Source organism: Megalops cyprinoides, chromosome 7, assembly GCF_013368585.1.
Source record: "Megalops cyprinoides isolate fMegCyp1 chromosome 7, fMegCyp1.pri, whole genome shotgun sequence".
NCBI lineage: Eukaryota > Metazoa > Chordata > Actinopteri > Elopiformes > Megalopidae > Megalops > Megalops cyprinoides.
The window spans coordinates 10164050-10177689 of NC_050589.1; the positions used below are offsets into that span (position 1 = coordinate 10164050).

The window sequence follows — 13640 nt, forward strand, 5'->3', positions numbered from 1 at the left end:
AGGGCGGTTTTTATAAAATACAAATGGAGTGTGAATGATTTGCCATTTAAAGCTTGAGAGCTTTTAAAAATCATTGTTATAAGGGAGCATTCCATACAGCTGTACAGACACTTCGCCAGTCAAACTGTCCCTCCACCTGTATGAAGTCTTCCTCCTACTGTCTTTTCCATCGGAAGAGAGCTGGTTAGCTACACACTGTGTAACTGATTGTTTCTTCCACCCAGTGTGCCATTGCTGACAAGCCTTGTAGGGTGGTTTTTTTTTTTTTTTTTTTTTGCATTGGATATTCCTATTGGCCGGTGACATGAAAAATCAGTTACTGAACTTGAAGACACTCCAACAGGAAATGGGAGTATGTTTGTTTTAAGCATTTTTTTTTTCTGGAAATCCATGTTATTAGGTTTTTTTACCATTGTTCTTCTCCTTTTTTGTCAATGAATTTTTGTTTTGGCATGTATTATCAATTGACCTTCTTTATGCTGAAATGCTGGTCCAAACACATTTCATGAATTTCCTCCCTCTGAATGGCAGCTGTGAGTCTCTGCATCGGACACCCTTCTGTTACACGTTCTTACGCTGGCCTTTTGCAACGAGAGCTGCACAGCACAGCCGACATATTCTACACAGAGTGAGAGGTGACTGTGTTCATACATTTGTCGATGAACTCTTCTCCTCTGAGAGTGAGTTTTAAACGACCCTGGCACCCCCCCCGACCCACCCCCGCGGGAGCTGCAGGTGACCCCCGAGGTGCTCACCATGGCATGGCTCTTACACTGGCGCAGACGGCACTTCTGTCTCTTCTTGTTGCGGCCTCCGAATTTGGGCTTGTCCATGCAGAAGTCGCATTTGCCGCAGTCCGTCGTGCGCAAGCAGGCGTCGCATTTCCAGCACGCACGCCGGCTGCGCTTCTTAGGCTCGCCCTGAGAGGGGGAGCGCGTGCGCGCGCATGCGTGTGTGTGTGTGTGTGTGAGTGCACACGTGTGTATGTGTAGGTTTATGTATGTATGGAGAGCAGGGTCAGGATAGGAAGATGGAAAGGGATATGGTGAAACAAGTACAGTGAAGGGGGTGGGGGCAAAAGGGAATACAGTTAAATCAATAAACATGTGTTCAAGCCTCCACCCATAGAGAAAATTCTGTATTTTCACCATTCATTCTCCTTCCCATCCATTCAACAAAATGACATTACGAGCACAACTCACCCACCAGTTTTATTGGTTCATAGAAATGCATACATGCAGGCTTGCAAAGCCACACACACACATGCCATAAATCTAAACTGCACCACAAAGTGCTGCTTGGGCTGTCACTCACCCACTCCATGTCGTCATCGTCATAGTACGGCAGGAAGTCCTCGGGATCGCTGTACTGAGGATCGGCGTATGGCTGTAGAGAGGAAACAGACCTTTCACACCCAGCGTTTACACGCTGCTGTCTCTACAATCAACATGCACAAGCAGGGACTGGGCGCAATCACAAACAAAACATTTCAATCGAGCAATATCTGCACCACTCCTTGTTATTACAGCAAGGGTGCATGACTGAATACTGCACAAGGAAGCACTGCGATGACCTGAACTGTACGGCTGAGATTCTTACTGACTGGAACCTTCAAAAATAAACTAGCAGAGTGACCATGTCTGTTTCTTGCCCTCTCATCTAAAATGCCTATAACCGTACTCTAGCTAGGGGAGGAGTGGGTGAAAAAAAGGGCCAGATTACAAGCCAAAGGGAATTTCAATGGAATGAGGAACAAGGGCAAATATCAGGCTTCACTACTGTTGCCTGGACCACAATGTTATCCCTGTACACACTGTTTAAATGGAGAAGCAGGGCGGCAGGAGGTGCTGCATAGTGGTTTAACTACGCTGACCGTAATTTCACTCAGCTCCGACTGCAACAGCCAGACTGTGCATTTACCATTGCTTTCAGGCACAGGGATAGGGGCTGTTTACACATCACTGCAGTGCAGGGAGTCATGCAGTGAGGCTGGGGGGCAGCACGGCACCGATTTTCCAAATTTCTCGGGGAAAGTGAGGAAAGAGAGGGAAAGCAAGAAAGGGTACGAGAGAGGGAATGTGAGAAGGAGAGCAAGTGAGAGGGAGCAAAAGAAGGAGTGACGGGGGGGGGGGTGAGAGAGTAAGAGAGAGAGGGAGTAAGAATGCGATGGATGATGTTGTGCTGTGTGCCGGTCAACAACACGTGATGTGGAAATGAAATGGTAGTCCGGTACACCTGACTATGCATGTTTCATTAATGGGATTTGCGTGCACGGCCATTAGCTTCCTCTACACCAGCACGACACATTACACATTACACATTACACATTATACAGCCACCAACACACAAGAGGGAAAAGCTGGCTGCCACACTCACCATGAGATCTTTAGCAATTTGCCTCTTTAATTTCTGCAACCAACAAAAATGCATTTACTTTCAACTCAGGACCTTTTTCTTTTGCCTCAGTTGCTGAAGTATCAGGGCGAAGTAGGAATGTTTCTCAACTGTAGTGTTATTACAATAAAGTTACTGCTTCGTGGCCCTTTTTGAGGTGCAAATCCAAAAACTTTCAAACTCACCGTCACTTTAAGCTTTCTTCCAAACTTTGATATTTTATTCATTTTTTTCTAAAAAAAAAAAAAGAGCACAAGTTCACAGAATGTTACTTTGTCTGGTTACAAAACAGCATTACAAACCACAGATGAATAAATATTGGGGTGTTAACTCCACACAGACAGTAAAGAAAATCACAAAGTACATGCTTCACCAATGACGAGCTGAGAGAGAAAACTACTGACAGTTTAACTTGTAAATGTAAGTGACAGACTTCTCTGGAAGGGGACACTAAATGTATGATTTGCCCTGTAAGACACCTTCTTTCAGTCATATTTACTGGATGTCACTTAGTTTAATGTCTTTTTAAAGTTGGTTAAAAGTTATACTGATGATTTGTTGTACTTCGTCTCTCACTGTTTGGGTGCAATTTCTCACGGTACTGTTAACCTGCTCCATTGTGGATTTACTGCATGTACATTATACTGCATTTGCACCTTCATTTTGCTGTTCTCAGAGCAAATGCGCAACAGTGGTAAATAAGGGGGATGGAAAAAGGGGGCAAAAACATTGCTTTTCTACACAGCTAAACACACAGGCGGCAGCCTGCAGTGACACAAGGTGGGCCTTCATGCACGGTCCAGGTGGGAAACCTTTGCTTTGTTTGTAACAGGCGATGGAACGAAGCAATGGTCCGTGGTTCTTACCGATGGAGTTCTGGGAGCCTCCTTCTCCTCCGACGCTCTTCCAAGCACCCACTGTCCATGGCCCACCTTGAGAGAACCCAGCACTCAATGTTCAACCTTAACACGCCCCTTAACACGCTCTCATCATCACAACCGGACACATTCATTCAACTGCATTTCAAAGAAACAACAGCATTTTGTGGAGGATGGTGGTGGGGGGGGGGGGGGGGGGGGGTGGTGGGGGGTGATGTTAGTGTGAAGATTATTAACAAGAAAGCAGTCCCAGACAGAAAGAGATAGTGAGAGTTAGTGTTGCATGTGACGTTGGACTGATGGGGTCCCAACATGCCAAGGTGTGTGTCATTCGCACATGCATGTGACAGAACAGAGGAAAAGTGGGATAAAGAACAGATTTAGTGAAGCTGTGGTGGTGGATTCACAGAGATACCTGAAGAAAAGCTGGCGTTTATGTCTCAACATTAATTAACTGCGGCTTAGTCTATTTCAGCACAACACAGCTCACTTTGTTACGGGCTTTATTTGTGCGAAAAAAATCTAAGCCCTTTCGGGGAGACACTTGTAATTAACGACTGTGCTGCACTTTACTGAGAGTGGTGCATTTGTGAAATGCATATCTGAAAATACAAACTTCCTGTGTGACATAGCACTGCTCAGCGGCAGAAAGGCACAGCACTGTCAAAACAGAGGTGTCAAAAGAGTCTCAAATACGCGAGTACATGTGTAATATTATGCAACATTTACACGTTTTAAAATTGTACATCGATTAACAATTATATAACATTCATACATTCTAAAATTATACATCAATTAACACCTTCAGGTTCTGCTGCAGCGCATTTCTACCAATCTTCTAAGAAGCACTGACTTTTACTTTGAAGTTAAAATGATTATATTCAGTTTATATATTCATATTAATTTCTATTCAAGTCATTTCAAAAGAATTATTTTGAACAGATTTTCTTCATAAAAACAGACTAGTGGCCCTTAAAGAGCAGGGCAAGGGAATGGTTGCTTTTACAGGGCTGTGACTGTAAAGGCTTCCTGAAAGTTCCCTCTCCAGCTGTCTCTCAACTCCTCTTCTTGCTAAATCTGTCATGTTTCTACAGCAACTAAAGGTGTGATTCTGTCAGGCTTGGCAACTAATTGAAAACACTAGAAACCAGATGAAGGAGCTGAAAAAGAACTGCAGTGACAATCTGCCTATCTACCTTGTACCTACTGGTCCTGCTTTGAGCTGCTTTATACTGAGATGCTGGTCCAACCATCTGCATTCTTCTCTTTGCACTGAGTTATACTCCAGCCTTCACCTTGTTTCCGCTAATAAAGTTAATGAAGATTCAGTAATACTTTTGTTGCAGTCAAACTATATAATTGAAACGTACACAAATAAATTGTGTTCTTGACCTGGTCTGACACATGGGGCAATCAGCCAAGTCCCTGTCATAGTTCACACAACTGGCATTGTCTCTTTTTCTCTGTCGGCGTGTGTTTGCTTCACGAATTTCCTACTTTGGCATTTACTCCGAATTCATTACGACTAGTCTTAGTTACAGAACAGGAGCGCTGGGATAGTTCTTCCTGCCTTCCTTTAAAGGACAATGGCTGATGTTTCATGTATAAAAATCACCGTGAGCATCACTGTGTAAATCGTTACAGTGTTATTTCAGCTCATGCTGCCACTGCACTTTAAAGCCACTGTCTTTTATAAACCTGCCTACAACACATGGCAGTCCACTGTGACTTTCCCCATGGCTCAGCACAACTCAGCACCACTCTGGGTGAGATCAATTGCACAACAGTCACCTTTGACCCCATCCCTTTTGAACTTTCAGCTTCCAAAAAGACCTGATGTAAATCCTAGGTCTGAACACAGGTGAACACCCTTCACTGACCTTAACACTGTCATAGCTTTGTCCCTCACTGGAATAGCAAGCTGACCCTGGTCTCCTTGCAAAGATAGTAAAACAAAGCTAGAATAAGACTGAAGATGCATTGCTATGATTTTTTGCTTTGGATTACTTGCTAAAAATCTATGCTGAATGTGTACGTAATTCACTCAGTCACTAAGTAACCCACAGAATGGCGACTGGGTGATGATGTCACAAACACTGGGGAGGGGGGTAACTGATTTTGGAGGGGGACGCTCGCTCTCCATTTGCCGGTACCTTGCGGATGGGGCAGAGGCACTTGCGTCTCCGGCAGCGGACGGGCTTCAGGGAGGCGGGGTTAAAGAGGCCGTGCCGGCAACTGGCGCAGACGCCACAGTCCTCTGTGACCTGGCACGCCCGGCACTGCCCACAGGGCAACCACTGAAAGAGACGGGCAGTCCCCGGTCACCACATGGGTACCCTCCCCGCCCCTGCCCCCACCCCCACCCTGGTCCAGAGTGCCACGGTTGCCAGGCCTCCTGCCTTCCCCCGCTCCGTCTGTCTGTCCCTACAGCACTCTCTCCCTCCATCTGATCTCTCCCATCTTCCCTCTTTCACTCCCTTCTTCATCTCCACTCCTTTTCTCTGCAGCACAGATCAGCTCAGGGGTATGATTATACAAATGTCACAGTCAGGATCAGAGAGGCAATAAGCAATCACTCGGCGAAATACAGACACTCAGTGCCTTTCCTTTAACATTAATACAAAGGTTTTTGAAATGTAACGTTTATTCACACATTTTAAATAATACTGACATTCTTTACTACACTACAATAATGGTACAATCAATTTTGACTTCAACAAACTGACTTCATAATTTTTTTTATAATTTAACCTGTTCATAAAGGACTGCCTGCACTTGGAACTTTGACTGTAGGATTTCATGGACATATTTTTGGTGGGATCTGTGACCTCTGTGACAAAACTGCAGCCTTAATTATAGTAAGTACATCATCCTTCATGTTATTTGTCAGACTATGCATTGAAACATCATCTTGTGTAATACTGTTTAAACAGATAATTCTTTCAGAAAAACAACTGATGAACTTCACGAGTGTACGCTGTCCTTCTGTACCTTCACGAATTCTTTTTTTTGTCTAAACATTCCAAGTTGCCACTGCTGAGCAGACCACCGAGACCGAATCAAGGCGGCCATCGCCATTACTCTGGTTGAAATGTGCGGTTAAATTAAAAATCTCACACAACTGTGAGTCTCTAGGTGTAACGCTGAAGTTCTGCACTGACCAGACCCTGCTAGCATTGGCAAACTGAGCCTTTTCTGTTACAGTGAGGGTTTCCCTTGTGATTTGGCCCTGTTCACCGGTCACAGCAGTGCTCAGACGCTCCCCTTCCCTTCCCCTTCTATACACATGACCTTGTTTTTGTCCTCCCCCAGCCCTCCCCACCCCCTGGCCCACATACAGCACAGCACCGCAGCAGAGAGACAGACCGCCCATCACAGGGCTGGGCAGCACAGCTCTCCTGGACCCAGGGGATGGGGTGGGGTTTGTGTGTGAGATCTTCATGATCCAGTCAGAGGATCCACAGGAGGTGGATACCAAATCCTCAACTGTGCAAATCCAAGCCACAGCACTGCTGGCCATCCGAGCCAGGTTCTGTTTAAGGTGAAAAATAGATTCTTGACTCTGGGGAGTCTTGATTCCCAGCTGAAATTTACTGAATCCAGTTTCTCAGACTAAGTCCTTAAAACCAGACAGTGGGAACCCCAGACCAGTCCTTAAAACCCAACAGACACAGGAGCTATGGCTACCCAACCCTGAAAAGGAGCCAGCAAACTTGGGTAGCAGGACAGACAGGCTCACAGATGTCGAGGAGTAATACACACATACACAGCAAACAATTATAATTCAGCACATCAACAAAGATGAGAAATAACGACGAAAACAACGAAAAAAACCCTTACAATTGAACAGTATCAGCATCCACACCGTTTTACTGCATCACCGTAAACAGAACAGATAAAGCAACACACTGCCTGTCTGAACACATCTACAGAAGAAGCAAGGTACATAGTTCACCATCCACCATACATCATTTCGTCACAACACATGTAGCACAGGCAGAACGACCACAAAAAAAAAATCCACACAATAAAGAGCTCCGTCCAAGCACAACAAAGATGTGAATGAAAACAGCAAGGAGAGGAGAGAAGCACACGCATGCAGGGAGAAGAGGGCAGGTAGTGTAAGGCAGGTGGGTGCAGGTGGGGTAGGGTGGGTGGGTGGAGATGGGTCAGGCCAGTCACAGTCAGCCTTACCTTTCTGAAGACAATACTTCGGTGACCTTCCATCTTCTTTTCAGCTAAACAAACAGAATAAACAACGCACCACTACCTTAGGGCACACCGATCTCAGACCACTTGGAGGACAGTGTGTCTTGCCTCCTTACTGATACACCATTTTAGGCCTCTTTAAACTAACTCGCTCTCTCTGATTAACTGTCAGAATTGGGGCTCAATTCAAACTCAGTGCAGTGCACATTGGGCTTAAAGATGAAACTAATTTAAGCAGGGTTTTTTTTTGGCTGGGCTCACCTTTCAAGGTTCATTGTTTTTATACTGTTATATCATACTGCAATGAACATGTAAAGTCATCACACATTTTTATGTAAAGGCTTCATGTTTTAAGGGAACATAAAAGTGTAAAAAGTAAACAGGTAACTTGTTACACATACCCACAGTAGTTCAAATTGACACTTACCTAGTTAGCTAGCAAATATATGTCATGTAATTAAAGTCCGATCATGTGAAATTACCTTGGCATGCCAACTAGGTAGCTAGGTAGGTACCTAATATTACCACATCATATGACCTTTTCTAAGAGTGCTATGCTCTACTCTGATGTCAACACTGTCAGCTGTAGCGCTTCCATTTTTTAACAATGGCTGTTTGTAAGTGTGCTACTCTATGATTTGTGACACAATCCATTTTCTTAAAGATAACAGTAGTAAGTGAACTGGTGTGGTTGACCCTGTCTGCCAGTGTGTTTATGCATTCATGTAACAACAAGTAAAATCTGTTGTAAAATCGGTTATTTTTAACATACGCTTGCACTTGGGACATAAGGTTGTCTGGTCGAGTCTCCTGAACACCATGCCTGGATAAGAGCATCCACAGTTGGAACAGCCACTGAGACAAGGAAAAGAAAAAAATTACTGTTAAAAACCAGATGGAACAGTGTGTGCAATTTCCTGTCCACACTCCTGAGAACAAAGCACATCAGACAACTCACACGAGAATTGAGATGAGCCAGAATCACACAGTCCTGTTTATTTTGCTACTCACTAGACAATTGTTTCTGATCCTCCTGCATAGTTCAGGGGCGGAGCCTTTGCCTTGGGGGTGGAGCTGGGGTCCAGGGGGTGGGACACTGCCGCAGGGCTGAGAGAGGGCTTCTCTACAGGCGGATGGAGATTGGGGGAGGACGTGATGGCCCCTAGGCCCTCGGGGGTCGTGTCAACGTCCGAGTCTCTCTCAGGGCTGGAGGTGGGGCTTAAGGGGGCGAGGGCGGAGTCCAGCCATGCCGGGGACAGCTCGGAGAGAATAGCTGGGGGACAGTGGGGCTCCCTGCTGGGGGTGCTCGTCTTGCTCAGCCTCTGAGAGGAGAACTCTGCCAGCGGGAGAGGGGGGACGCCGGTCACCGGGTGGGGCGGCGTGATGACAGTGAGGGGGGAGGCCCTCACCAGACGAGGGGAGGAGGAGAAGGAGTTCGGGGAGCGAGGGGGGGTTGCTGCGCTGGCCTTGCCTGCCTTGCTCGTCTTGCTCAGTCTCTGAGGGGAGAACTCTGCCAGCGGGAGAGGGGGGGCGCCACTCACCGGGCGGGGCGGCGTGATGACAGTGAGGGGGGAGGCCCTCACCAGACGAGGGGGGGAGGAGAAGGAGTTCGGGGAGCAAGGGGGGGTTGCTGCGCTGGCCTGAGGGGGTGTGAGGGACGGTCTCTGAGGGGTGACGGACTGGTTTTGGGGGGTTTTAGTTCGCTCTGGGGTGCCAGGTTTCCAGGAGGAAACGCTCCGCTCTGAAGTAGTGCCATCTTCTGTGGAGGCTGCATTCTCGGCCTTTGGAGGCTGAAATGTCGACTAAATGGAAAACATTCAAGAAACCAAGTTTAAGAAGAAAAAAATGAGACTGTAATGAGAAATTAGAATATATATTCTGTGAATTACGTGCCATGGAAATACTGAAAATGATTTGCAGCAAGACGTAAAAAGGCATTTTACTTTGTGACATCAACTCTGTATGTAGTGGAAATCAAGATGTGCAGGCAAGTCAGAGCTTTAAATAACAAAAAAGACAAAAGGGTGTAAAATACTCATTCATTCAGTCTAGAAACTGAGACTGAGAAACACTCTGCAACTTCTACTGTCTAAAAACAAATGTAACGCTACATAATGCAATGTCAGTTGGTAGGTCCTATTTAGGAAAAAGAGTACTTTCTAAACAATGAAATGGTCAGATTTGTTTTCATTTGGGGGAGACCATTTTGGAAAATTCAAAAGTCATACTGTGTTTACTTGAGATGATTCACTGACAAAATGTGACCACACATAAATTATTTATTTCCATTTGAAATTCAACTACGCAAGTGATGCTCCACCCAGTCAGAACTTTTCAAGACCTATCGGACTCGGACATGTTTTGGGGTTTAGCTTGGACTGGATCTGCATCATAAAAGCACTGATGGCTGCCCCTGCAGAGTGCCTAAAAGATCTTTACCTTCTTCGTCCCCTTGACTGAGTCATCGTCCAGGAACCTTCCCGACTTGAAGTCAAAGTTGGTGATGTCAACCGTCCCAGCCAGGAGTCTGATCAGCTCGATCCGACTTCTGGCACGGCCACCTGCAGGACTGCACAGAAGAGTGTGCCAGTGTGAGCACGTGAGAGTGCCTCATTTCATCACCTGGGACCGTCTACTTATAAACACCACCACTGCGATTGATGATGTCACGGGCACACAAACATGGGTGAATGCTCCTCATATCATCTGAATACAGAAACCAGACACTTTCAAGCACAGACACCTCCATTCCACAAGCACTGCTTCCCAAGCCCTCTCTAAAAAAATTTGCAAATATGCCACACCCATGCAGATGAAGGCAAACCACACTGGGCAAGACAGACAGAGGAGAACAGGGTTCCACTGTAAATGCATTAGGCTGCGTGTCCCACTGGCTCCCATATACATGTCTGCATCCTGATTCTGACAAAGGCCAGCAAGCATTCATTGGCTGCCACATTTAGCCCCTCCCACCCATTAACCTAACCTTTATCACTGTCCACGAACCACACTGTCATGAAGCTGCTTTCAAAAATAGGGCTCCATTCACAAACCTCTGGAATAATGAAATAACTGCATATGTGCTCCAGGGCTACAATAAAATGGCATTAGAAGGTAAGAAAGCAGAATGTAAGAGAAGAAAGTTCTCATTCTCCTTTAATGACTCTTCCATCAATAACTTCCCTCCACCAATTTGCTTTGAGATATTGAGAGGTTGAGCACCACGGCCGGCCCCTTTTTGGCCCGTGGGGGCGGAGTACCTCAGGTAGTAGGTGTCCGTCTTTCCCAGTCTGAACCCCGAGCGGCGGTAGACCTCCTTGCGCTTCCAGCCTTCTCCCAAAACAGGCCAGTCCAACCAGTTCTCCATCTTCTCCACCTGCTGTCTCTTTCGCTTGACCATAGACCTGGCATGCACAAACACGACGACATATATCCCAATTTATATTTCACATTCCATGACATACTCTTTTTCTCTGAGAGCAGATCTCAAAGACACTGGGAAAAACTCCTGATAGACACTCCTGGTAGCATCCCTACATGGCAATATATGAGATTCTGTCAGCTTTTAGTGTCACAAAACCTTGATACCCAAATCATGTTTTTCAAGAAAAAGCCTGTAGATATTTCAGGCAGTAAGGATGACTTAGAGTGAACCGTAAGTCAGTTATTGATGTCTGCCCTTTCAGATAAAAAGAGTACACCACGATTGTGGATGCCAGGCTGCTTAGCAAACAGTAGATCTGCTGAAACAATTAACTAAAGAAAACAAGCAGAAGTTTTACATACAGATGGTCATTGCCGAGCGTCTTAGTGATGATTCTGTCACCACCGTTCTTCTCAGTCTCTCTACCCAGGCTCTTCTTGGGCTTGGTCTTGCCCTTTGGCTTTCCACTCCCGTTGACCTTTGACCCCTGAGATAGCGGGTCTACAGCAAACTGGGCACAGTCCTTGTCCGCCGTGTCAGTCTCCAGGGGCTCCAGCCAGTCTCCGGGGGCCTTCACTGGGCCGCCGACCGCACCCTCTGCCCCTCCGCTCCCATCCTGCGTGTGACACTCGGCGTCTCCGTGGGGCACCTGGCCGTCCAGGTGTACAGACCGCCCAGCGTTCCGCTTTGCTGCATCGTCCACGACTCCAGAGGCGTCTTCCCCTACCGCCATTGCTTTGCTCACCAGCCCGTCTGTCTTCAGAGCTCCTCCCCCCATGCCCTCCTCTCCTGGCCCACTTTTTGGGATGAGGGGATCTGGCAGTCCCTCATTCATTTCCAGATTCCTGTTTCTGCCTTTGCGGCCTCCGTGGCCTTGGGCACACTCATACACCCTCAATCTCTAAGCTCTTCCTTCCACTCTTGCAAAAAGGATTCTGTCAGATGACTAAGTTCCTTTTGTTCCCCCCTACCGCCCCACACCAGTGTCTCCGTTTTCTGTTTAATCACACAGGGCCACTGACATGTAGCTGGCATTTAACTGAAATATTTATTGTAACATTTGTTCCACTTTAAGTTACAGCTGTTGCGGAGTGTTACATCTTAGGCCACTTGTTTCTTTTCTTTCTTCAAAATCTTCACTGAAGTATGTCCAACCTAATGGGAGAGACATTTCTCAAGTTACCCAAACCAGTTGCATACAAGCACAATAAAATAAAACTCATTCTGAACAGAAAATGGTAGCTCTGGCAAGAAGATATACTGTAAATTCATGTGCTTCAGTGCAAAACTAAAAAGGATATCTAAAAGGAGAATGTACCACTTAACATAACTAGGATAACTGCAAATCATGCATTATCACACATTTACTTCAGAGTGTAATGAATGGGGGCTCCTGAGTGGCTCAACCAGTAAAAGTGTTTGCTGCCTCAAGCACAAGAGTGAGCGCTACGGCCTGCGTTCCAATCCCATCCATGTCAACAGACAACGATGACCAATTGTCTCATTCCACCAGGGATACAGGGAAGGGTAGGTCAGCCTGAATTCACCTCATAGGTACATAGTGACCCCTGCTAGTCAGGTAAAAGTGCAAGCAGCAGGATTGTCAGCGGGTGTCATAGGACATACAGCACTTAAGCAAGACTGGGGATTCTTAATTTAATTAATGTGACTTAACTCTTAAAAGTCAGGAAGGTGAAGTAAACTTAATTTGTTGGTAACGGTACATGTTTGTATTTATAAGAAATTGTCATTACATCTAGGGGGCACTGAAGCTAAACTCCATGGTACATTTTACTTTGTAATAAAACTAAGTAAGTGCAGCAGACAGTTATTACAAGTATCTCTGAAAGTTTTGAAGTCTTTCTCTTATTTAACTGAGAATTGTCCTTAGATAAATTACAGCCATGGAAAAATCTATTTGAATGTACAGTATTCCTATATAGTCATTTCAAAATCATTCAACAGAACTTCGTCCTTCAAGGTGCTGTCTCTCTGCCTTTTAAAATCTTAGTCAGTAAAAACCCGTGGAAATATCAAAGATATGTCACTGCCTTCTGTAGTCTTGAGATCAACCAAAATGATGCAACTGAGGTCTACATCTGTGGAGAGCATCTTTCATTTTACTGCCATGCCTGCTGTCACCCAGGCCAAAATGCATACCTTTCAAAAAATACAGGCTCAGTATTTACTGAATTCAGCCATTAAAATTTAATCAGTGAGATTCACTGTATTCAAAGTCCCCCCCCCCCACCCCCGCCCCCCACTTATTATATGCTATAGTACTCGACTGAGTATAATATTACACGCTGGACGTGACCCAGAATTCTTTCAAGCCGAACGCTCACTTCGCACAAGTAATTATTTAAACAGCGTTTGTACAGGAATAATTTTGTCCCAGTGTGTTTTCATCACTATATCTGATTGATTCATGCATCAGTACTTCTCTTTTTTTAACAGAATGCATTATGTTCCATTTTTTTTTCGATTCCTTCAAAATATGTTAATTTCGGTGACTTGATGTACACTCAGCAAAAATAATACTTCCCTAATTTCTTCAATCCAAAAAAAAAAAAAAAACCCACAAAAACCACAACCTTAACTCTCAACGCCTACCAATTTGTCCATTACTAATGCTACCATGAGAGAGGTGAAGAAGAAAACGCGGAAAAGCAACATTTTCGAGGCAGTAAATACACCTGTCCTTGGAAAAGGGGAACTGGAAACACGGCTGGAAG

At 45.5% G+C, this 13640-nt stretch overlaps 1 protein-coding gene across 1 annotated transcript in view; it reads right to left on the reverse strand.

Moving 5' to 3' along the window:
- The window catches only part of mbd1a (methyl-CpG binding domain protein 1a), a 30269-nt gene that overhangs the window by 4050 nt on the left and 12579 nt on the right, over positions 1 to 13640 (reverse strand). The window contains exons 2-13 of the mRNA XM_036532730.1: positions 11268 to 12060; positions 10742 to 10885; positions 9921 to 10050; positions 8493 to 9283; positions 8254 to 8336; positions 7467 to 7510; positions 5426 to 5569; positions 3261 to 3326; positions 2580 to 2627; positions 2377 to 2409; positions 1315 to 1386; positions 756 to 920 (exon numbers count right to left, since the gene is read on the reverse strand). Coding sequence (XP_036388623.1) covers positions 756 to 920; positions 1315 to 1386; positions 2377 to 2409; positions 2580 to 2627; positions 3261 to 3326; positions 5426 to 5569; positions 7467 to 7510; positions 8254 to 8336; positions 8493 to 9283; positions 9921 to 10050; positions 10742 to 10885; positions 11268 to 11740 — 2193 coding nt within the window. The 5' untranslated portion in view covers positions 11741 to 12060. The remainder of the gene's footprint in view (positions 1 to 755; positions 921 to 1314; positions 1387 to 2376; positions 2410 to 2579; positions 2628 to 3260; positions 3327 to 5425; positions 5570 to 7466; positions 7511 to 8253; positions 8337 to 8492; positions 9284 to 9920; positions 10051 to 10741; positions 10886 to 11267; positions 12061 to 13640) is intronic.